The sequence below is a fragment of the Capra hircus genome, chromosome 6 (genome assembly GCF_001704415.2).
Source record: "Capra hircus breed San Clemente chromosome 6, ASM170441v1, whole genome shotgun sequence".
Lineage (NCBI taxonomy): Eukaryota > Metazoa > Chordata > Mammalia > Artiodactyla > Bovidae > Capra > Capra hircus.
In genome coordinates, this window is record NC_030813.1 from 6,929,480 (window position 1) to 6,955,452 (window position 25,973).

Below are 25,973 nucleotides of genomic sequence, written 5' to 3' on the forward strand. Positions count from 1 at the left end.
ATACTAAAAACAACCCGGGAAATCATTCTGTTTGTGTTTGTAAATTAAGGAAGCGAGAAGTGGGAGGCAGGCCTGGAGAAGCCAGGGTGTGGGATATGGGACATGCTGGGAGCCCTGCAGCCCCTTGGGACTGGGCCCTGTGGGGGGAACCCACCTTACACCTTCCCGGCTGGAATCCCGTTGTCGTGTGTCCTGTGAGGTGTCACTGTTGAGAATCCCAGTGCTAAGCAGTAGATAGTGTTTATGTTGGCATTTATCCAAGGCTTACCCAGAGGCTTTGTTTCCCAGGTTCCTTCCCTAGGTTGTCAGGCTGCAGGGTTGGGGTTGGCAGGGGAGGGGGCCCTCTGGAGGGCTCTGGACCCTGCCGATGGTGAGGTCCTTGGGTTACCCTTTCGAGGAGACCTAGTCCCTGTTGATGGGGAAACCCCCTCTGGCACATTTTAAATCGTTACTGACAGGGCATTCATGAGGCTGTCATCTCCTGGTTCTTGTTCTGATAACATTTTCCATTGAAATGGTAGCTCTGAGATCCAGTGAAGGTTATTGTAGGGATCACTGAATGAGTGAGTCTAAGTAATTTGGTTTCCATGGGATTGTGCTTTGAACAAGGAGCATGAAGTCCAAGGCCCCAGTTCAGGACACGCCCCTCCGGCCCCTCGTCTCAACAGTGTGGCTGTGGGGCCTGAGGGGAGGACGCGAAGGTTGAACCCAGATGCTACCTCTGGTTCATTACCCTTGTGATGCTGGTGACATTCCTAGGCCTCTAGATCTCATTTGCCTCACTAGTAAAATGAGGAAATAGAATTCTCAGTCCTGAATATAGGGGAGAAGTTCTGGAGAAGTACATTGCTGTGAACTGTCAGGCAGGTCAGATTATTTTTTAAAAGAAATGCAAAAATAGAACAGCCACTTTGAAGTTAAAATTTGAGTCACCAGAAATGGCCTAGATTGCTTTGAACTTTTGTTTTGCTTCAGTTAGGTTGCTTGTGTGTGTGTGTGTTAGTCACAGTCGTGTCTGACACTTTGCAACCCCGTGGACTGTAGCCCCCCGGACTCCTCTGTCCATGGAATTCTCCAGGCAAGAATGCTGGAGTGGGTTGCCGTTCTCCTCCCCTGGGGATCTTTCCGACCCAGGGATTGGGCCTGGTCTCCTCTGAGCCACTAGGGAAGCCCAGGTAAGTCACGGACTTGGCCATCAGAACCATCTTGGCTGTGTGGCTGCGTGCTCTGCACGGCCTCTGCCTCAGTGATGAGGAGCAGAGACGGTAGGGTCGGGCGTGTGTGATACTCGTGGCTCAGGCAGTTCTGGCTGGACAAGTTACTCTGCCTCTGTGTGCCTTGGTTTCCTCATCACAGGTGCAACAGTAAAGATGTGCTGGTGAGGATTTTGGTCATTAGTCCATGCAGAGAGCCTCGCACAGTGCACAGCGCCCATGAAAGGCAATGTGCGTTGGCCGTAATCGACACCAGTTCACTGGGCTTGCAGAGCCTCTGGTCTGTTGTTTGCCTGCCTGCTAGCTCAGTGTAGCTGCCTATCACAGCTCAGTTGAGGAATCTGCCTATATCGTGATTTCTAGGGAGACACTGACAGATTTTGCCCCATCTCTTTCTCCTCCTGTACTGTTCAATTGCTTCAGCTTAAACTGAATTAAACGTTGGAAATGGAGCTATCGAGACTGAATTTGTGGTTGATGAGGGGGGAAGATGGGGGTAAGAGATAGGTAGGGAGTTTGGGATTGACATATACGCACTGCTGTACATGGATAACCAAAGAAGGGCCTACTGTATACAACAGGGAACTCTGCTCCCTGTTATGTGACAGCCTGGATAGGGGAGTAGTTTGGGGGAGAAGGGATACATGTTTATGTGTGGCTGAGTCCCTTTGCTGTTCACCTGAAACTATCACAACTTTGTTCATCAGCTATACCCTAACACAAACTAAAAAGTTAAAAAAAAGGAGAGATCTGGTGTTCAGGCTGAGCCTTTGTGGTGAGACTCCCTAGCCTCATAGGATGCATCTCTGTGTCTGCAGTTCAGTGCAGGGCAAAGGGCCCAGTGACCATGCTGGTGAGTCATTCCAGCCTGATGACAGGGGTTGTCAGAAAGCAAAGGTCACACGTGGCCTTTTTGTGATGATTATAGCACTTCAAGGAGTCATTTGTCCTGAGAGGACCCATCCTAGAAGTCTTTTCATTTTTTACCACATCTAAACTGTTGAATAAAGATGTGATCAATTCAGAGTCATTATGCTGATTTAAATTTTAAAATCATAATTTTTATTTTTAAATATTGCTATTTCAACGTTTCCTAAAACTTAAAAATCATACCTAGTCATTTGGCTTTTTTATCTTGGCTAAGGCAGAATAAATGTCTTAAAATTGTAAATGGTATTAAAGTTATCTACAGTGTGTTACTGGTGGGTGGGATTAATTTCTTATATAAAATCTATGACCTAAAGTTCCATTTTTTAATTATTAAGAGAAAATTTAATTGTAAGTGTTCTGTTTTGACCCAAGAAATGGGGAATTACGTGAGCAGGAAGGTGGGAAGGAGACTTGTCTTCCCAAATTGAAGCTATTATTAGGGTGAATCTACCAAGAAATTGGTTTCAGTGGAAAAGTAAAGAGGAACACATAGTTGTTTTCTTTTTCTTTTTTGTGTGTATGTGTGAAGCAATGACGATTTGGCAGAGCTTTTATTTTATTCAGTGGGCTTAGTATTTAAAAGTCTAGATTTTTTATCAGGAGTAGCAGCAGCTATCTTGAAAAATTTGGTACCTTACCTCCAGATTCTAACAAACTTCAGCATGTCACTCACTTCTTAGGCAGTTTGTTGTTAACTTGAAGATGAAAAATGTTTTGAGGTTCACCAGACCATGGACAGCTGAGTCATCTCTTGAGAGGTTTGGGGTGAAACCGAGGCTCACTTCTGATAGTTTATTAATCCTCAGGTTATAATTCTTTATAGTTCTTTCTTCTGACATTCAATGAAACAGTTAATTAAAATATGTAGTTGGAGCTTTTCTAATTTTCATTATAATTGTGTTAAATTATAGATTTAACTTGAAAAGGATTGATATCTTAATAACTTTGAATCTTTTGATTCATAAACAAGTATATTCCTCTATTTAAGTCTAGTTTAATTTCTCTTAGCAATAATTTATATCTTCTCATATAAAGGTTTTACAGTTATTTGGTTAAATTCATTGCCAACATTGTATGTTTTTCAATGGTATTATAAATGATGTATTTTAAACTTTCACTTCCTCATTGTTTGTTGCAAGTATATAGAAATAGAATTCATTTTTGCAAAAAAAAAGTAATTGAATGTTTCTTACCCAAGAAACATGCTAAATGGAGTAATCAATGACAAATACTTAGATCTGTATGATTTTTAATTCTAACCACATTATATTCAGAGCAGGAAAGGGACCATTCCATTTTTCTGGATTGAAAACTGAGAGCTACGAGGAATTATGTGGCTTGTCCCAGCTCACACAGCAAGTCTTTAGGTTAGGAATCAGGGGCCTGGATTCTCACCAAAGCTCTGAGATCCACAGGGCCTTGAATAAACTAATTTTGAAAAGTAAGGAAACTTGAAAAATACTAAACCACTTTGTATGTTTAAGATGTTTTGGTAATCTTTTCATATGTATGTCAGAGCTTTTAAAATATTTTTATTAAAAAGTTATTTAATAAAAGTTATCCTTTCCATCCTATTTTATTTTTACTTTTCAGTTGATAATATTGCTTGACTGATTCATGTTGACATATGGCAAAACCACCACAATATTGTAATCATCCTCCAATTAAATTAATTAATTAATTTAAAAAATCCAATCTGTTTAAGAGGTTGATCAGAAAAAAAAATTGTGAATTTCTTTTTTTTTTTTAATTTGTGAATTTCTGATGCCTGACTCCTAGGATACGTATTAGGCAATGAATGATAAATTGGCATTTATGGGTCAAAAATAATAGCTAATGGTTGTTTAGTCTCTCATTCTGTATTTTAAATCTTTATTAACCTTCTGTTAAAAAATACTTGAGGGTGCTTGTCCTACTTCTGTTTGAAACGTATTTCATCCTATCTGTACTATCTCTGAAAGTGATTCACAGGATTTTATATTTTAAAAATATTGTTAACATCTATGAAATATTTCTGAACATGTTGGGGAAATGTTTTTTCTTGAAAGAGTGACTAATACTGCCCGCCTTCTCTGGTTAGCCCAAACCCTGTTACTGGACCTCGCACCACAGTCACTAATACGTTCCATAGCATTGCGCATTCTGCCTGTGTGCAAGTGTTTCATGTTATGAGTTTTCAGAAAAAGACAAAGAGCATAATTAAAAAAAAAAGAGAAATGATTTCTTTTTATGAAGCAATGGATTTACAAAGCACATCTTTAACACAGTTCTCAAAAACTTAGTTCTAAGTGATCATAAAGATACAGTTAACAAACAAAGCATTTCAGTTTTCTTGGTTCCTGTCCTATTGATCATTAAGCCTAGTATAGATTATTTCTAATGGACTCAGCTTCCTAGATTGATTTCCAAAACTTGTTAAGTGATTACCATTAGAATTTTTTTTTTTTTGGCTAAGTGTCTTGATAGCTTTAGCATGTGACCATAAATATGGGATGGTGCTACACGATTGATTTTGAGCTCATGTCGAGGATAAAGATGTCATTTTCCTAGTGCCCACTAGACGGGCTGATTTAACTTTGCAAGTTGTTGTATGTCATTTGCATGTGACATTAACACCCCTTTTCTCTCTCAGATTTCCTGGCCCTCCACCTGTCAACAGTGCGGCCCCCTCCTACCCACCATACTCGCCCTCAACGCAGTCGTCATATCCAAGTCCAGGGTCTGCTTCGTCCATCACCCAGCTGGGCAGTCAGCTCAATGCTATGCACGTTAACAGCTATGGTAACAATTTCATTTTTCATGAGTATTTTAGTAAGAAACTTTTTTTAGTAAGAAACTTTTTCCTCAGATTCAAAATAGACATATCTCTGGTATACCATATTGAACTAATTTTGGACATTTTCATATAAATTATCTGTATTTTGTATGGCAGTAATTTTTTTTTTTCCAAATCATGCTGCCATTTATTTCAAGGTAAGTGAAGGACCCACAGAATGCCTTATATTCAACACTACACCCCCCCCAAAAAACAAACAAACTGACTTCACAAATAAACATTAAAACAGTGAAATTACTTTAAGAAATGTAAGTTTTAACCCTGTGTTTATTATGAGGCCCACAAATCAAAAATATAATACTCTTCGTTTCACAGTGCATTTTAAATTCTGCATTTAGATCTTGGGAGGAATGGAAGCTCAGATGCTGTGAGGCAGAAAAGAATAATATAGAAGACAGTTACAGTACTGAGATGTACATCAGTGGAAATGCTGTCTATTTTAGGAGCCATGGACATGTTCACTGTGACAGCTGCAGGGTCAGCCATTGATCTTGATGACAAATGTTTTCATTACTTATAGTTAGTTTCTTAAAAGTATCAGTAAAACTCCCCTCAGAATAGTTCCTTTTACTGGTTTCAAAATGGACAAATCTTCAAAGCAGCAACTCAGTTTCACATAATCAGAGAAAGGAAAAAATAATCTGGTTCTACAATTTCAAATATGACTGGATAGAATTTTAGTTGCCAGTCCCTTTTCCTTCGTTACTTCTTCCTACTTCCAAAATCCATTCTATCAAGTCAAGCACAGGATGCAAATAACTTATTGACCTGCGTAAATAATGCTTGTTATGTAAAAAATTTTTTTCTTCTGTATGATTTTCTATACTCTGTACCAGACAAAGTTCAGTTGCTCAGTCGTGTCCTACTCTTTGTGACCCCATGGACTGCAGCACGCCACGCTTCCAGTCCACTTTTCACGATAATTAATGCCATGTGTCATGAAAAGTGGATGCAACTGAGTTAAAATTTATCCCTCTAATTTTCCATCATTATAAATGTAGCTCTTTAAAAATTCTTCACTTGTATAAAATACCCCAAATAGGATTTGTGTTACTTTCCAAATGATGATTTCTTCTTGTGGGGGGAAAAATTGACTTGTAAGAGTGCCTTCTTGCTTTACTCAGGAAAAGGAGTGTCCCTGTTGTATATATATGGTAGAAGTGAAAGAGTTTCAGAGTGTGGTATTTAGCTGGGCCGGTCTTCTGGTTTTGCCTAGGTTCAGGGGTGGCCCCCCCGAGTCAGGGCCCGCCTGGCCCTGTGTCAGCAGCGTCATTCCAGGGGCCTCCACAGCCTCCACAGCCGTCCATCTTGCAGCCTGGATCTCAGATTCTGCCCCCACCGCCCACTGCGCTAAACGGTCCCGGTGTCTCAGCCTTGCCTCCATCAACGCACAGACCAGATGGGCTCCCTGGGCCTGCTCCTCCGAACACCCAGTACCAGCCCGCACCTCTCCCAGGACAGAAACTGGGCCCTGGATATCCTGCACAGCAGGGTAAGGTCGCCTCGGGTTACCTGGGGGTACCCTTAATTGGGAATCAGGTTTGTTCCTATGTTACTAGACATCTATCCCTCATTATTTTTGAATAGTGTAACCAGTGAAAAGAAGAGGGGAACTGTAGATGTTTGTTTTTAATTCTCTGCCTTATTTAATACGAGAAATGCGGCATGCTTGGCTGAACAGCATAGTATTATCAGTGAGCCCTCCGTCTGCGTTTTGGGGTTGTAGTCACTTCTTTTTAAATTTTCTTCCAAGCAGCCAACTACGGGCCCCCAGTGGCAGGTGCACAGCTCTCCTACCCGGGAGGCTTCCCGGGAGGGCCTGCGCAGATGGCTGGCCCACCACAGCCCCAGAAGAAGCTGGATCCCGACTCCGTTCCCAGCCCAGTAAGTGCTCTGCTCTCCGTCTCCCTCACGGAGAACCCACTCTTCATTCACTGTTCTCAGAAGCTCTTCAGTCTGTCAGCGTTTACCCTGTCCTTTATCGTCCAAGCACAATACCCATCACCCACGTGGGTGAGGCTCGCTTCCCTCTGTGGATGTACGGGCTGGGGAGGGCGCGTCATGGTATACCAGAGGTCTCCATGAGAGGGGCAGCCTGTGTGGGCTTGTGTGGTATCATGTAATCTTGGCAGGATCCCCTGATGTTTATTCTCATGTATGTCAGCAGTATTTATTGATATTTAATGATTCATTTGTGGTAAGAATATATTCTATATAAAAATGCTATTTTCAGAAACTAAAAGATCCTTTCAGGATACCCATAGGAGTGAAAGTACAAAGTATTTTACATATTTTTAAAAACTGCTTTAAATAAAATTACAGCTATAACTTACTCTCCTCCACCGAAGTGATTTTCTTTAGAAGAGTACTCTTCAGCAACTGTTATCAGTCAGCTTTATTAGGTTTAGTCTGCATATCAAATAGTCCTCAATTTAGCTTACATCCACAAAGATTTATGTATCACCTAGGTTACCTGTAAGCTGCATTAGCTGCAGTTTGATTTTAGATTCTGCTCCGCATGCCCTTATCACTCCAGAATCCAAAGTGAAGGGGCATCCCTACTGGGGACATGTATATCATGAAAAGGAGGAAGACTGGCTAAAAGGTGCAATAGCTCTTAAAGCTTCCAGTCAGGTGTATCAAAATCACTCACATGTCCTTGGCTGAAGCAAGTCATATATCAAAGCCTGACGTCAGTGGCGGAGGGATATAAATGTTTGCCTCAGAAACTGGACGTCTTATGGCTGTGAGCAGGGATGTAAACTCCTTTGGAGTAACAATGAAATTGTTTACAGTTAGCTTTCATCTTTGAAGTGGTGTTATAAACACGAGTAGAAAAATTTAGAAAGAGACTAAAGAGCACTAAGAGAGATTATGTTTATATTTTATATTATTTATAACTGAACTTTTGTATTAACAAATCATCAGAAAACTTAGTAGCTCAGAAGCACTATTTATTAATGCTCATGAGTCTGGGCAGGTTTGCTAATCGGGGCTGGATCTGACTGATTTTGGTTGGGCTTGCTTTGTGCACGTGAGGTCAGCTAGAGGCTCGGCTGGAGTCTGAATGGTCTAGGATGGTCTGCATTTTCTGTGGTTGCTGTAGCCGAGTACCATGAACTCGGTAGCTTAAAGCGACAGAACTCTCTTGTCTTTGAGTTCTGAAGGTGGTACGTCTGAAGTCAGCGTGTAGGCAGGGCTCTGCTCCCTCCGGAAGCTCCGTGAGAGAGCCTGTTCTTGTCTCTTCATTCTTTGGCTTGTCGTCTCATCATTCCAGTCCTTGCCTCTGTGGTTACATCACCTTTCCCTCGTCTCTGTGTCTTTCCCTCCAGGTGTCAATCTCAAAACTGCTTGTGCCTCTCATAAGTTTCGTGTGATTCCCTTTAGGGTCCACCAGATGGTCTAGAATAAGCACATCTCTCAAAATTCTCAAATTTGATAAATTCTGCTGTATGCAGTGTTTTTGTTCTTTAGTCAGTGAGTTGTGTTCGATTCTTTTGTGACCCCGTGGGCTGTAGCCCACCAGGCTCCTCTGTCCATGGAACTCTCCAGGCAAGAACATTGGAGTGGGCAACCATTTCCTTCTCCAGGGGATCTTCCCAACCCAGGGGCTAAACTTGCATCTCCTGCTTTGCCGGCAGACTCCACCTTCTGAGCCCTGGGAAAGCCCCATATGCAGTGCCCTTATTGATGAACATATTTCCAGCCATTACTTTCTAGCTTAATATTGGGTTGGCCAAAATGTTCATTCACGTGTTCCTATATGATAGTATGGAAAAACCCAAACGAACTTTTTGGCCAAGCCAATATTAAATTATTCCACTTGAAGTATCATGTATTTATGTGATTTACAGTTTATCTTCTTATTTCTCTGCTTGTATGTAGCATCTGCAGACTCTCTAGGTCGTTTCTTCATTCTCTGATGCTTTTGACACCCAGTTTGTTGTTAATCTCTCCAGTACTGTTTCTGTTACAGGTATTGGCCATTTTATCATCCGTCTGTAGACTCTTCCGTCTCCAGTGCCTCTCAGTTCTTGATCTTTCTTTCTTCCGACGTGCTTTTCGTATGCCCCGCATCTGGTCTTACCATTCTGTCATTGCCAATGACCGTGTACCTTCAGAGTCTCAGCTGAAAACATCCCATCCTGCAACCACTGCCTCTTCTCTTTCCAGCGCGTTCCCTTTAGGACTCAAACTCCCATAACACTTCACCCCCCAGGATTTACAGTCTACCACTTTTTCTTGATTCCCATCACCTTCATCTTCTCACTTCTCTTAGGCAGCTTAGATTTCGCGATCCATAATTAGAAATCTGTCCCTTGCATCTTCTGCTCTGAATTCCTTTGCCCCCTCCCTCCACTGGATTCATCTAGAAAATTCCCATGTGTTGTTAAACTAACTTTCCACCTACTCTGGTTAGGTGAAGACAACTCGAGAAAGATGTATGCCATGCTTACTGGTCTCACTTTGAATTCATAACCACTAAGCAAGTGAACATTTAGTTGTGTTTTTCTAAAACCTGACTGTGTGTAATACTAACTGGTGAAATATATGAAATCACTGATGCCTTGCTCCCAGCCCCCCACGTTATGATTTATTTGTACTGGACCTTGGGGTTTTTCAAATGTGCAGCAAGTTTGGATACCATCACCCACCTCAACTGACCCCCTTACATTTCTCTGGATGACTGTCATTTCTTCTGTCTTGAAACTTCTGATACTACTTTTCCCTATTCTGACTCTTTAATAATCACCTTGCTTCTGAGAAAATAGAAGAAATGCAAAGAGACCCTCTGCATGCTTCATTTCCACATCTCCACGGGTCTGTGCCCGTTTGCCCCTCTTCCCGCTGTTTGTGTGAATAAGCTTGTCCATACTATGAACCAAGGCCGTTGCCTCCACTTGTGCCCGGGAATCCATCCCTACGGCCTTTCAAGAATAGCCTCCCAGAAAATGTCCACTATATTAGAGTTCTCAAAAACAAAAAACAACCACTAGGATATATGTCTCTATATGGAAATAAATTTAAAGAATTGGTTTGCTTGATTGTCAGGGACTGGCAAGACCAAAAGCTGGTGGGCTGGCCAGCATGCTGGAGACACAGGAAGAGCTGATGTTGCAGCTGGAGTCTGAAGGTGTCTGGAGGCAAAATTCTCTCTTCCTCCGGGGACCTTGCTGTTTTTCTCTTCATCCTTCAACAGGTTGAATGAGGCCCACCCACTGCTTCACTCAAAGTCTACTGATTAAATTCTAATCATATATTTTAAAAAAATACCTTCACAGCAAGATCTGGATTGGTGTTTGTGACTGGGTACCGTGACCTAGCTGCATATATACACAGACACCCCGTTCTGTCCCGGGCCTTCCCTGCTCTTCTGCATTGCGTCAATCGCACCAGCTGCCTTTGTATTCCTCAGCCAGATGTCCTCCTGCCTCGAGGCCTTTGCACATGCTGTCCCCTCTGCCTAGATCTCTTCCCCAACATAGATGCAGAGCATGGCTCAGTTCTGTGTTTCCTTCACATCCTTTTTGCTCATCCCTGAGCTCACTTGCACCCTTATCCACATCACTCATATCCATTGCACTTATGACCTCACATAGGGTGTATCTGATTTATGCATTTATCTCCTGTCTTCCAAACTAGAATGTCAGCTCCAAGAGGTCCAGGATTTGGTTTTGTTCACTACTGTGTCCCTAACACACAGAACAGGGCCTAGTACAGAGTATGCACTCACATATTTGTTGAATGAAAGTTAACAACAAAAGCAATAAGCAGTATATGTTGTGGTTTATTTCAGACTCCTAAAATATACACATACAAGTCAGCCCAATAGTATTTTTATCTTAAAAGTAATGAAATAGAAATGCCATATGGAACCTGTTTATATTCTTATTACCAAAGTGGAATGCTTTTGCTAACTAAATTAATTCTTCCTTCTGGAAAGAAAGATGTGAAATCATATTTTCTGATCTGTTGCATGCCAGTCCTGAGGTGAGGGCTCACTACACTTTCGGATGGTGGTCTTAATCCACATTTTTGAAGTTGAGGACACTGGTATAACCATCAAACTCTTCCTCGCTCTCTAATCAGCGGGAGGATTATCCAGAATTTGAGCTCTTCCCGTCCCCCTCTTTGTCTGACCATGCCAAAGTGCAGATGGCTCTGCTTCAAGCAGCCTGCCTTAGCGGTACACATGCGTCTTAGTATCTCGCCTCTCTTATCTGTCTTGTTCGTTTATCTCTGGAAAATCACTTTCTTTTTTTCTCTCTCCTGATACTATTTTATGAGAGCAAAATACTCTATTCATAGCAGAGAGGTGTGAAAGTAATTCTAGTGGCACATCTTCTGGAGGAAAAAGAAATCCGTAAACTTTGAAGTGGCATTAACATTATCAGGAGTTGCTGTCAATCAAGCTGAAACCCTTTAAGAACTGAGGCACACTCAAAACCTCTATTGAGATTTCTCTGTGGTGTTTTATGTCTAAGCTGTTTTCTGAGAACATGGATGTGAGATTTAAATAAAAGCTCTATTTTTAATAATCAGAAAAAGAATATATACACATGAATCACTTTGCTGTATACCTGAAACTGATACGATATTATAAATCAACTATGCTTCAACTTAAAAAACAACAGTCTCCTAACAGAAAAAAAAAGAAACCATTGCTTAATCCAATAAAAACTATATATTTAGAAATCACTAGAACTGCTGTATCTCTTACTCTCTTTGTAGTATTCTCGATCTCTTTGTAGTATTCTAGCAAAGATGTGTATTTATTTAGAAGTGTATAATTACCACTTGTCTTTGTTTCTTTGGAGGCAGCGCTTTGTAAGTTGCAAATGGCTAATTTAAAACAAACTTTCTGGAAGCATAGTCTATTTGGAGACTGAGAACCATCTATGTTCAATATATAGATTATTGTGGTTTTTACCTCACTTTCATATTTGGCGCTTCATTGGTTGAAATGGTGACAGTAAATGTTGATAATAGAAAAGCTACTCCAGTTTTGAGGAAACCAGGTGACCCCTGTGGTTGAAATATAGGGTGTGACTACAGTGTCTTGATTTTCCTGTTTGCTTCATTTCTTTGCCCATGGTAGCTTTTAGTCTCGATTGTATCTTACAGTAGTTGTAAGATTAATTGAATAAGAATTTAAATCCTATGAAATTAAAGAGAAATGTGTGGATTTAAAAGCAGGCTAAATCTATCTCTGATATGTTGTAGAAACCAGTGATATCAACTGGGGTATGGATTGGACGAGATGGAAGGGGAAATGGAGCAGGTAACGTTTCAGAGTTTAGAGAAAGACAGTTTTCATATTAACAGTAGTTTTTTTAAATTGAAATATAGTTGGTTTACAATATTGTGTTTCAAATATTCAGCAAAGTGATTCAGTTCTACATATTTTTCAGATTTTTTTCCCCATTGAATACAGTTCCCCATGCTATACAGTAAATCCTGTTGTTTATTTTATATATAGTGATGTATATCATATATTTGTCTTTCTGTCTTCCTTCACTCAGTGTGAAAATCTCCCAAGTCTATCCATGTTGCTGCAAATGGCAATATTTCATTCTTTTTTATGGCTGAATAATATTCCATTGTATTTACAAAATCTTTATCCATTCATCTGCTGGTAGACACTTGGATTGTTTCCAGTAGTCTTAGCTATTGTAAACAGTGCTGCTATGAACATTGGGGTACATGGTGTCTTTTTAATTCATTTTTATCTATTCCAGATATATGTACTCAGGAATGGCATTGCCATATCATATAGCAGCTCTATTAGTTTTTTCAGGAACCTCCACTCTGTTTTCCATAGTAGCTTACCAATTATATTTCCACCAACCATGTAGGAGGGCTCCTTTTTCTCCACACCCTCCGTGGCATTTATTATATATAGACTTTTTGGTGATGCTATACTTTTTGATAATGACCACTGTGAGGTGATTTACCTCATTGTCGTTTTGATTTGCATTTCTGTAAATAACTGGTGATGTCGAGCATGTTTTCATGTGCCTCTTGGTTATCTGTGTGTCTTCTTCAGAGAAATATCTATTATTATTCAGGTCTCCTGTCCGTTTTTTGATTGGCTTGTGTGTTTCTTTAATATTGAGCTGTTTGGATACTTTGGAAATTAGCCTCTTGTCAGTCACATCATTTGGAGTCCATAGATTGTCTTTTTGTCGTATTTATGGTTTTCTTTTTTGTGCTAAAGCTTTTAAGTTTGATTAGGCCCCATTTATTTATTTTTGCTTTAAATATTGCTACAGTTTATGTCTGAGAATGTTTTACCTATGTTTTCTTCTAGGAGTCTTATGGTGTCATATCTTATATTTAAGTCTTTAAACTATTTTGTGTTTGTGTATGTGGTCTGAAGAATTGTGCTAACTTTATTGATTTACATGAAGCTATCCAGTTTTCTCTGGTGATGTCCATGTATAGAGTCTTCTCTTGTGTTGTTGGAAGAGGGTGTTTGCTATGACCAGTGTGTTCTCTTGGCAAAATTCTATTAGCCTTTGCCCTGCTTCATTCCGTATTCCAAGGCCAAATTTGCCTGTTACCCCAGGTGTTTCTTGACTTCCTACTTTTGCATTCCAGTCCCCTATAATGAAAAGGACATCCTTTTTGGGTGTTAGTTCTAGAAGGTCTTGTAGGTCCTCATAGAACCGTTCAACTTCAGCTTCTTCAGCATTACTGGTTGGGGCATAGGCTTGGATTACTGTGATACTGAATGCTTTGCCTTGGAAACGAACAGAGATCATTCTGTCATTTTTGAGATTGCATCCAAGTACTGCATTTCGGACTCTTTTGTTGACCATGATGGCGACTCCATTTCTTCTAAGGGATTCCTGCCCACAGTAGTAGATATGATGGTCATCTGAGTTAAATTCACCCATTCCAGTCCATTTTAGTTTGCTGACTCCTAGAATGTTGACGTTCAGTCTTGCCATCTCCTGTTTGACCACTTCCAATTTGCCTTGATTCATGGACCTAACATTCCAGCTTTCTATGCAATATTGCTAGTGGAAAATTCTGAAAGAGATGGGAATACCGGACCACCTGACCTGCCTCTTGAGAAATTTGTATGCAGGTCAGGAAGCAACAGTTAGAACTGGACATGGAACAACAGACTGGTTCCAAATAGGAAAAGGAATACGTCAAGGCTGTATATTGTCACCCTGCTTATTTAACTTATATGTCGAGTACATCATGAGAAACGCTGGGCTGGAAGAAGCACAAGCTGGAATCAAGATTGCTGGGAGAAATATCAATAACCTCAGGTATGCAGATGACACCACCCTTATGGCAGAAAGTGAAGAACTAAAAAGTCTCTTGATGAAAGTGAAAGAGGAGAGTGAAAAAGTTGTCTTAAAGCTCAACATTCAGAAAACTAAAATCATGGCATCTGATCTCATCACTTCATGGAAAATAGATGGGGAAACAGTGGGTACGGTGTCAGACTTTGTTTTTTGGGGCTCCAAAATCACTGCAGATGGTGACTGCAGCCATGAAATTAAAAGACGTTTACTCCTTGGAAGGAAAGTTATGAGCAACCTAGATAGCATATTAGAAAGCAGAGACATTACTCTGCCAGCAAATGTTCATCTAGTCAAGGCTATGGTTTTTCCAGTGGTCATGTATGGATGTGAGAGTTGGACTGTGAAGAAAGCTGAGCACCGAAGAATTGATGCTTTTGAACTGTGGTATTGGAGAAGACTCTTGAGAGTCCCTTGGACTGCAAGGAGATCCAACCAGTCCATCTTAAAGATCAGTCCTGGGTGTTCATTGGAAGACTGATGCTAAAGCTGAAACTCCAGTACTTTGGCCACCTCATGCAAAGAGTTGACTCATTGGAAAGGACTCTGATGCTGGGAGGGATTGGGGGCAGGAGGAGAAGGGGACGACAGAGGATGAGATGGCTGGATGGCATCACCGACTCAATGGACGTGAGTTTGAGTGAACTCCGGGAGTTGGTGATGGACAGGGAGGCCTGGCGTGCTGTGATTCATGGCGTCGCAAAGAGTCGAACATGACTGAGCAACTGAACTGAACTGATCCCGTCTTCTCAGCACCACTTTCTGAAAAGACTGACTGTTTTCCATTGTATATTCTTGCTTCTCTTCTTGCAGAGTTAATTGCATGTAGGTGTGTGGGTTTATTCCTGGGCTCTGTTCTGTTCCATTGATCCATGTATGGTTTTGTGCCAGTATCACACTGTTTTGATTGTAGTAGCTTCATAGTGTGGTCTGAAGTCTGAGAGAGTTACGCTTCCTGCTTTGTTCTTTTTCCTCAGGATTGCCTGTGGTAATTCTGGGTCCTTTGTGGTTCCATATAAATTTTATGATTGTTTCGCCTACTTCTGTGAAAAATGCCGTGGGCAATACGATAAGGATCACATTAAATCTGTAGATTGCCTTGAGTAGTATGACCAGTTTAACAGTATTAATTCTTCCAATCCAAGAGATTGGATGTCTTTCCATTTCCCTTTGTCTTTCCACTGTTTCATTGTTAGAGAACTGTAGCAGATTTCTGTATATTAATTTTGTACTCTGCTGCCTTCCTGAGTTCATTTGTTAGCTCTCATAGTGTTGGTATTGAGTGTTTAGGGTTTTCTGTATAAAGTATCATGTCATCTGCATATAGTAACAGTTTTACCTCCCAGGGGCACAGGGCCTGTGCTGACTCCTCCTCCCTACCCTCATTCTTTCCTATACCGAGTCACAGGGGGGATCGTTCACGCAGCTTTGGTTGTGTAAGAGATCTGCCAGCTTTCAGTTGGTACTCTCTGAGAATTCTCCCACAAGTAGATGTATTTTTGATGTGTGTGGGAGGGGGTGAGCTCCACGTCCTTCTACGCTGCCATCTTGATCTCCCCTCATGTTAATAGTGTCTTTAAACTGCATGTCCCCCAATGTAAATATTCCGCTCTGAATGCTCATCTCATTTCTCCCCACTTTCCCCTCTAAATGTTTACTCCTTTTTTTTTTTCTTAAAGTTTCTTGTCACTTTTATCCTGTAAGAAAGAAGTGAGGGCAGGGAGAAGAGAAAAAGAAAGATCCTTTTATTATTAGAATTCCTTGCAGCTAGTCCCTGGACAGTTACAACAGAAGGACAATATTTTGTGCCTATATCTTCATCAATAAATGTTTTAGTAGAGAAATATAAGGTGTTTCCAAATTAGAGAACAAAACTTTGGGACTTTTCTTTCTTCTCGTCTCTATATGGTAGGCAAAAACCACATGGGAACACTTGATATTGTTTGTTTCTTATGTCTCAAGGAGCAGAGATGTGGTGGGGGAAACTTGAAAGGCAAATTAAAGATATAGAGGGATTTGAGGAGAAAAGTCAGGGCTTCTTTAAGTTATATGTTGCAAATCATTTCTTCTGAATTTAATTATTTTTAGCTTTTTAGAGTTTTCTTTAACCGCAGAAAGTATTTTATTTTTTAAATATTATTTTCAATTTCATTTCCAGTGAGAATCCTTTCCCAAAGAAGTCTTACCTGTGATCCCAAGAAACAAATTGAATAAAAATAGATTTCCATGAAAGATCAGAGTTGGAGCTCAAGAGTATTACAGAATAGAATTTGGAAGCTACTGGCTTAAGGCTGTGAAAGTAAACAAAAGTGAGGCTGAAGATATGATGGATTCTTAGTGAGAGTTTGATTTGAAATCAGCTGAAAGGATTTAGAAAATGCCTGTGCGTGCGTGTGTGTGTATAACGAGAGGGAAATGTTGAGAGGTCTAAACTGATTTTAACTTGCCCTTGATCTCTTACTTACAGATCCAGGTGATCGAGAGTGACAGAGCCGCCCGAGGGGGACAAGTTTACGCCACCAACGCCAGAGGCCAGATCCCGCCACTGGTCACTACAGACTGTGTGATACAAGACCAAGGTATTCTTCTCTCAGCTGCGTTTCTGATTGAGGTCTTAGTATTTTTCACCATTTTTTTAAAAAGCAAATGCACAGATACCCTCCAATAATGGTTTCACTGATGGGCCACACCTTTATAGCTGGTAACAGGAACTAATTTGTCATTAATCAAATATGGAGAAGGCACTGTCAGCTGAGTTCTTGTCAAAATCTACAAGTTTAAGAAAATTTAAAATTTTAATTTGTGGGTTTAAATTTGTTCATGACCTACTTTGGTTTATTTACTACAGTGAGAACCTGGCAGGGTGGCATGAGCAGACGGTAGGGAATTAAATATTTGACTTAATTAAGCCAGCAGAGTTGGTTCTAGCCCCAGTGACATTTTTAAAATAAGTCCTTTAATGTTTTGGGCTCTGGTTTCCCATTTTAAAACTGGATGAGGAGAGGCTGAGCTCTGTCCCTACTGACTCTATTCCGTGTTTGTTAATGGTTTCATATTTCTGTTAGACTTTGTCCAGGTTTAATCAGGGAATATATTATTCTGTTTGTGGCAAGTTAAAATAGAGCCTGATGCAGTGTGCCATCTCAGATTCTGAATTTAATGGAGTATATACTCGGTTCTAGAAATACAGCATTGGTACACAAGCAGCTCTCATCTCAGAGCTGCTGAGTCAGCCAGTCTCCTGGTGGGACCCCCGTCTTGTGAGTCCATCCTGTGTTCTGCCTTCAGCACGGTCCTTTCGGAGCGTGCAGCACCGTGAGGCACAAAGAGCTCTGATTGGGAGTTTGGCATGCCTGCATGCAGACCCAGGTCCTCTTCCTTACTGTCCTGAGCTTTGCTTATCTCATCTCTGTGAACCTCAGCGTTGCCCTCTGTAAGATGTGAGGACTAAGACCTGCCCTCCAGGGTCAGCGTGAGGATGAGAGGTGACTCTCTGTGTGCCGTGTGTGTCTGTGTCTGTATGCTTGCGTTGTTGTTCAGCCACTAAGTCATGTCCAACTCTTTGTGACTCCATGGACTGCAGCAAACCCGGCTTCCCTGTCCTTCACCATCTCCTGGAGCTTGCTCAAACTCATGGCCATTGAGTCAGTGATGTCATCCAACCATCTCATCCTCTGTTGCCCCCTTCTCCTCCCGCCTTCAGTCTTTCCCAGCATCAGGGTCTTTTCCAATGAGTCAGCTCTTTGCATCAGGTGGCCAAAGTATTGGAGCTTCAGCATCAATCCTTCCAATGAATATTCAGGATTGATTTCCTTCAGGACTGACTGGTGTGCATGCATGGAAGTATCTTTATATGTGTGTATAAAGGTCTACATTCTTGACCTGTAGAAAGGGTTGATATAGATTACAGATGATGTTACTGTTAGAGATACTACTAGTAAAACAGACTTCAGATTACTTCATTTCCTCTACTAAAAGTGATTTGTTCCTGATTGCTTACAGAATCCATCCAAACTTGTTAAATGAATTCATATTTATTCAGTACTTAAGACCTGGTAGGTTGAGCTATATGAAATTGCTAATTTTTTCTGTTTTGTTGACTGACAAAAATGGCAGTTTCATTTCAGCCTAATAGTAAGTGTTACATTTGTATTTTTTAATATTTTAGTTGGAGGCTCTTTACAAGCCTAATGAATATTCCTTACCAGCCTCATCTCTCACCTGTTTCTTTCTTTATATCTGCCTCAGCCAAACTAAACTCACCCTCTTCCCCTCATGTCACTGATTCTCACTTTGTGAGAATCTCTGCAACAGATTAGTACTGTTTTTGTTCACCATTGTATCCCTAGAAATTCATCTGATGTCTTCTGAATACTTTATGTGTATTAATTCATTTAATCCTCCCTGTAACTTACTGAGATAGGCATTAATCTCATCTTTATTTTACAGAATGTGAAACCAAAGCACAGAATGCTTAGGTAATTTACCAAGATACTCACCTCAGTTCAGTTCAGTTCAGTCGCTCAGTCATGTCCGACTCTTTGCAACCCCATGAATCGCAGCACGCTAGGCCTCCCTGTCCATCACCATCTCCCGGAGTTCACTCAGACTCACGTCCATCGAGTCCGTGATGCCATCCAGCCATCTCATCCTGGGTCGTCCCCTTCTCCTCCTGCCCCCAATCTCCATTCTGATGCCAGAAGCCATGCTCTTAACTACTCACCTGCTGCCTCAATTCAGAAGTAAAAGACACGGTGCTGTTCTTTCCTTTGTTTGGCTGTGCCGTGCAATGTGTAGGATCTCAGTTCCCTGCCCTGGGATCAAACCTCTGCCCCCTGCACTGGGAGCCGAGTCTTAACCCCTGGGCCACTGGGAAAGCCCCATGGTCTTATTCTTAGATGAGTGCACGATCTGGCAGGGAAAAGAGCTACATATTACATTATAATAGTATGGTAATGTTATAAGGATAAAATGCATTTTGCTGTGGGAACTTAAAGACATGCAGTAACTAGCCCAGCCTGTGCTGCTAGAGCGGGGCCAACCAAGCTGAGCCTCGAGTGAGCAGGTGTGGACCAGAACACGTGTGGGGAGCTTGGGCGAAAAGGTCGGCAGCCAGCAGAGACAGCTGTGCTGAGGTCTGGCAGTGTGTTAAGGAGCAACACCTGCAGAGTTTTCCATTTTGGTATTTTTTTTTTTAACATAGAGGTGATTTTTTAAAATTGTGGTTGAATACATATAAAGTAAAATTTGCTGTGTTAATCATTTTAAGTATACAGTTCACAGTGTTGTGCAACCATCATGATTATCCATTGCCAGAACTTTTTCATCGGTCTACGCTGAAACTCTCTACCCAATAAACCACTGCTCCCCATTCCCCCACTCTGCCAGTCCCTGGGGCCTTCTGTTTCACTTTCCGTCTCTGAATTTGCCCCGTCTAGATGCCTCGTGTAAGTGGATTCATGTGCTATTTGTCCTTTTGTGTCTGGCTTACTTCACTTGGCATGTATTGTCAAAGTTTGTCCATGTCGTAGCGTGTATCAGAGGTTCATTCCTTTTAAGGCTGCAGGATACTCACTCTTATGTATATACTGCCTTTTGTTTATCCATTCATCTTTTGAAGGACGTTTGGGTTGTTTCCATCTTTCGACTACAGTGCGCAGCTGTAGCCACGAACACTGGTATACATGCGTCTCTGTGAGTCCCTCCTCCAGTTCTCTCGGGTATATACCCAGGAGTGGAACTGCTGGGTCATCTAGTCCATACAGGGGAAGCGTAGGAGGAAGGAGTGGAAAGAGGAGGAAGGAGGTAGCGAGGTCTTGATTATCATCAGCTCTCCACAGCCTGCAGCCCAGCCCTTGGCAAGAACGGAGAGCTGCCTGGCATGGAGAGAGCCCTGCAGTTGGGCAAGTCACACCCGTTTGCTGTGAAGCCCCTTTCTCTGGCTTATTTGCGGTTATTTGTTAGTAGACTTCTTAAAATTTTATTTTTTTTAATTGAAGTTAAATTGATTTATAGTATCATGTTAGATCCAAGTATAAAGCAGAATGATTCAGTTTTATATATATATTCTTTTTCAGATTCTTTTCCATTGTAGTTTATTATAAAATTTTGAGCATAGTTCCCTGTGCCATAGAGTAGGTCCTCATTGGTTATTTTATATATAGTAGTATGTATGTGTTACTCCCAACTTCTTAATTTATCCCTTGCCACTCCCTTTCTGCTTTGGTAGCCTTTAGTTCATTTTCTATGTCTGTGATTCTGTTTCTGTTTTATAAATAAGTTCGCTTGTGCCATATTTTAGATTCCACGTATAAGTGACATCATATAATATTTGTCTCTGACTTAACTTCACTTCATGTGATAATCTCTGGGTCCATCCATGTTGCTGCAAATGGCAGTATTTGTTTTTTATGGCTGAGTAATATTCCGTTATATATATGTCCCACGTCTTTATCCACTCGTCGTTAATGGACATTGGGTTGCTTCCATGTCTTGGCTATTATAAAGAGTGCTGCAGTGAACCTGGGGTGCATGTATCTTTTTGAATTAGTTTTCATCTTTTTCCAGATATATACTCAAGAGGGACATCAGTGGGCCAAGTGGTAACTCTAGTTTTAGTTTTTAAAGGAATCTTCATACTATTCTCCGTAATGACTGTACTAGTTATATTTCCACCAACAGAGTAGAGGGTTCCCTTTTCTCCACATCCTCTTTAGCATTTATTATTTATAGACTTTTTTAATATGGCCTTTCCGACTGGTGTGAGGTGACACCTCATTATAGTTTTGTTGTGCATTTCTCTAATGATTAGTGATGTTGAGCATCTTTTCATGTGGGCTTTTAGCCATGTGTCTGTCTTATTGCTGTTACTTATTAGTAGACTTCTTAAAATTTTATTTTTTTAATTGAAGTTAAATTGATTTACAGTATCATGTTAGATCCAAGTGTAGAGCAGAATGATTCAGTTTTCTTTGGAGAAATGTCTGTTTAGATCTTCTGCCCATATTTTGATTAGGTTGTTTGTTTTTGTGATATTGAGCTGTATGAGCGGTTTGTATATTTTGGAGATTAATCCCTGTTGGTTGCATCATCTGCAAATATTTTCTCTCTTTCTGTAGGTTGTCTTTTTGTTTTGTTTATGGTTTCCTTTATTGTACAAAAGCTTTTCAGTTTAATCAGGTTCTATTTGTTTCTTTTTGTTTTTATTTCCCATACTGTAGGAGACAGATCCAAAAAAAATATTTATGTGATTTATGTCAAAGAGCATTCTGCCCATATTTTCCTCTAGGAGTTTTAAAGTTAGTGTTCAGTCTTACATTTACTGATGGGTCTTTAGTCCCTTTTGAGTTTATTTTCCTGTTTAGTGTTAGAGAATGTTCTAACTTCATTCTTTTCCATGTAGCTGTCCCGTTTCCCTAGCACGACCTTTTTCAGACACGGGTTTTATCGACTGATCTGTGGCTCTGCCGGGTCTCCGTCGCTGCGAGGTTTCTCTCTGTAGTCGTGATGGGGGGCTGCTCTCCAGCTGCGACCCGTGGGCTTGTTGCTGCCATACTTCTCTGGTTGTGGTGTGCAGGCCTCAGCAGTTGCAGCTCCCTGGCTCTAGAGCACAGGCTCGGTTGTGGCACATAAGATCTTCCCGGAGCAGGGATCAAACCTGTGTCTCCTGCATTGGCAGGTGGGTTCTTTACCACTGAGCCACCGGGGAACTCCCCTAGCTCCACTTACTGAAGAGACTGCCTTTTTTTCATTGTATATTCTTGACTCCTTTGTCATAGATAAATTGACCCTAGGTGCATGGTTTTATTTCTGGACATTAGTAGTCTTTCTAGTATGAAACCCATGGGTCTCAGAGACATAGAAATTCACAGATGTAAGTAAAGTGTTGAGACTGAAGGAACCTTGGACTTCATCTGCCCTGCCCTCTCACTTTGCAGATGTGAGCGCACTAAGGTCCTGGTAGGTTAAGTGATTCGCCCAGGGCTGCACAGCTGGTTAGCAGAGAAGCCGATAAAGAGGCGCACCTGCTTTAAGAAGATCACTTCTTTGCCTTTGGCCGCAGGGTCTGCCTTAAGAGTCCGTTTCTCCCTTGATTCTGTGCTTCTGCCTGGCCCACAGGGTCCTGTTCAAGCAGTGCATCCCTCGCTTAGTCGCCTGTGGCCCGTGGGCAGAACTCATTGCCTCCCCCGGGCCACTCTAGTCGCTTTGGGCTTCTGTGACTCCTACCTGCCATGTTGCGGTTGTCCGCTTCACTTGCTCTGTTTGTTTATTGCTGGCTTGTTGGTCTGCATTGCTGCGTGGGCGTTGGTCTGCTCGTGGCGAGTGGCGGCTGCCCTCCCGGTGCGGTGCGTGGGCTGCTCACTGCGGTGGCCGTTCTTGTTGAGTGCAGGCCCTCGGGCAGGTGGACTCGGGAGCTGCAGCCCCTGGGCTCTAGAGGACAGGCCCTGTGGCGCGTGGGGTCTTCCCGGACCAGGGACTGAACCTGTGTCTCCTGCGTCGGCAGGTGGGTTCTTTACCCCTGAGCCACCAGGGATGCCCCCAATTATCTGCTTTATTATCATTCTCTTCTACCAGACGTTAAAGCCAGAGGCTTCACCCTCTCCTGCCTCTAAGCCTCTAACTTGGGAATTACCTTCATAAATATTTGTTGAATGAATAAGTTACTGAGTGTTTTTTAGTCAGTCTATCCCATATGTTTCTTTACTAAGCATATCAAGGGATTTTGGATCTTAATTACCAAGGTTGCTATAAACATGCCTTTCATGCCCCACTTTTGCATACCTGCGTAAGAAACAAATTCTTCATTGGTTTTTAAAAATTTATTCTTTGTGTGCAGTAGCTTCTTGTGACAAGTTTGTTTAGTCACCTTCATGAACTTGTTCATGTGCATATTTCATTGTAAAAAATAAGATTTTTAAAGATAACAAATGCTCAATTTCAGTGTATTATTGGAAATGTTAACTACTGAAGTTGAGTACAATGAACAATTAAAGTACACTTTAAAATATTCAAAAATTCTTATTTCCCACTGTGTGTAACATTGTGTGATGATGAGGAGGAAGGTTTTATCTAAGTTATATGAGATATACAATAATAAGAGTTCAAGTTTACATTTATTACCTAATATTTCTTCTATTCCTGATGTCAGAACTCTTGTTTTACCCTATGTCAGTATTCACTTGGACTCCACCTGTCTCTGATCTTTCTTCCTGCTCCCAGAAGCTATCTAGTACATTCTGAATAATTTTCTTTGGGTATTTATTTATTTGATCATATGCGTGGCTCAGTGGTAAAGAATCCACCTGCCAGTGCAGGAATCACAGGAGACCCAGGTTGGATCCCTGGGTCAGGAAGATCCCCTGGAGGAGGAAATGGCAACCCGCTCCAGTGTTCTTGCCTGGGAAATCCTATGGACAGAGGACCCTGGCAGGCTGCAGACCATGGGATCGCAAAGAGCAGGACACAGCTGAGCACACACACACACGCATTGCTGAAAAATGTCCCATCATTGCCCAAGGGAAAACAGGATTGGTCTTAACTCTTGTCCAAATTCACGTCTTCATGACCTGGACCCAGCTGGTCTGGGACGTAGGAGAGACTGTAGGTTCTAATACCATGTTTGCCACTTCTAACCCTTTGACTTTGGTAAGTCACTTAACCTCCCGGTGTCTCAGTTTACTCCTCTGTAAAATGGGATCATAGGGTATCAGGGTCATAGGCAATTGTGAGACTAAAATGAATTTACATATAGCGATCTTAGAATGATGCCTAATCCATTGGCATTGATTGTTATTATCCTTGTTGCTAGTACCACATTTCTCCCCTTTATCAGACTCTCTGCAGCAGGGCCCCCAAACTGGATTCAGCCTACAGACACATTATTTTGTTATACAGAATAATTTATTTCTGTTTGAATTAGTTGCCATTATATAAAAATCAAAATTTTTATGTAAAAATCCAGATTTCTGTCTGGTCCCCCCAAAATGTAAAATAGATTAAATATGAAAGGAAGCTCAGCTTCTTGGGTCCAGCCTTCCCCTCGTTCCCGGCCCACCTGTGCAGTGAGGCGTGGCCAGAGAAAGGCCAAAGAAAGGATGAGAGGTTGCAGACCCCCGGCAGAGTGACCGCTCATCCTTCTTTCAGCTGGCTCTTACCTCCTCCTTTCTGAGAAGAGGACACAACCAGAGAACTTCAATGGAGTCTCACCATCGCATCAGCCCCTGTTCATCATATGGCCTTGTGCTCTGCCTTCTGACTCTTGGCCATAAATGTGCTGCAGTTGAAATCCCCTACTGTGTGCCACTCAAGTGCACTGCTACCCTAAGTCTCCCCCCTCTCTTACGTCTTTAATGTTTCTCTTTATACATGATTCCCGTCTTTTACAAAGCTTTCTCCTATCTTAAACAGAGTTTTCTCGATCACCTCCTTTACCAACTCCCCTTTCTTTGCTCTTGGGTAATCCTCCATGCAGGGCAGCAAAGGAGACAGAGAAGTGCAGAACAGACCTTTGGAGGCGGTGGGAGGAGAGGGTGGGATGATTTGGGAGCATAGCGTTCAAACACACGTATCGGCGCATGTGAAACGGATAAGCAGTGCGGCTTTGCTGTGTTACGGAGGGCACACAAGCTCGTGCCTTCTGCAGCCTGGGGGCGCGGTGGGGGGGAGGTGGGGGGCACAGGGATACCTGTGGCCGACTCGTATTGATGTGTGGCAGAGATCATCACAGAATTGTAAAGTAATCATCTGCCAATTAAAGTAACTGTATTAAAAACCTTGAAAGGATTATTGCATATTCAGCACCTGCCTCTCTCTCCTAAACTCACTGTGCGCAGCCTCCCTACCCTCCTCCTCCTCCTTACCCCACTGTCTCACCAAAAGTCTCTCTCCCAGCTCTCCGGCCCCCTCCAGCCCGCAGTCATGTTGACCTGGCGTCAGCACCTGCACAGACGGTCCTGCCTCTTCCTCAGTGTGCTTTCTTCACCTCCAGCACCCCCAGACTCCCTCATTTTTGCACTTCTTGGCCCTTCTGCTGGTTTCTCCTCATCTCCTGGCTTCTTTGTGTCAGAGGACTCAGGCCTCGGTCCTCGCTCTGCTCTTCTCTGGCCGCTTTGTGGTGTTTAATCTAGTTTCTTGGCTTCAAATACTGTTTATATGCCCAGAACTCCCAAATGTGTTTCTCCGTCTCAGCTTTCATCCCAGCGCCGAGACCTTGTGTGTCTGATTGCTTACTCAGCGTCACTGCTTGATCACCGAATGGATTTCCCGGATGGACATGCCCGGAGCCAGATTCCTGGTTTTCACCCACGGGCTCAAGAAAACCCCTTCCCTTCCCGGAGCCTTCCTCTGGTCAGTTCGTGGCAACTTCATGCTTCTGATTCCTCAGGCTGGAAACTTCGGAGTCACCTGCATCGAGCTGATATGATCTCTGTGACGTCTCTGAATTCCTCCCCAGCTGCCCCAGGAGCCTCATCCCAGTCTCACTGGCCTCCCGACATTCCTCTGCCAGCCCAGGCTCGCGCTGTCCCCAGACACCTGCGAGCAAATCCCCTCCCACTTTGGAGCCTTTGCTCCAGTGATGCCTTTGAAGAAGACCAGTTCTGTAAAATTCTGTTTAAGATTGCAGTCTTTCCCCACTGTGGTACCCCTCCCCGAGAGGTGCTTTTTTCCCATAAC

The 25,973-nt window shown here is 42.1% G+C and overlaps 1 protein-coding gene across 2 annotated transcripts in view; it reads left to right on the forward strand.

Moving 5' to 3' along the window:
• Window positions 1-25,973, forward strand: part of SEC24D (SEC24 homolog D, COPII coat complex component) — a 115,940-nt gene that overhangs the window by 12,859 nt on the left and 77,108 nt on the right. The window contains exons 4-7 of one of the 2 annotated variants that reach the window (XM_018049180.1): window positions 4,777-4,925; window positions 6,197-6,472; window positions 6,734-6,864; window positions 16,768-16,879. In XM_018049180.1, coding sequence (XP_017904669.1) covers window positions 4,777-4,925; window positions 6,197-6,472; window positions 6,734-6,864; window positions 16,768-16,879 — 668 coding nt within the window. The remainder of the gene's footprint in view (window positions 1-4,776; window positions 4,926-6,196; window positions 6,473-6,733; window positions 6,865-16,767; window positions 16,880-25,973) is intronic. The other variant, XM_018049181.1, reaches the window with a different exon arrangement.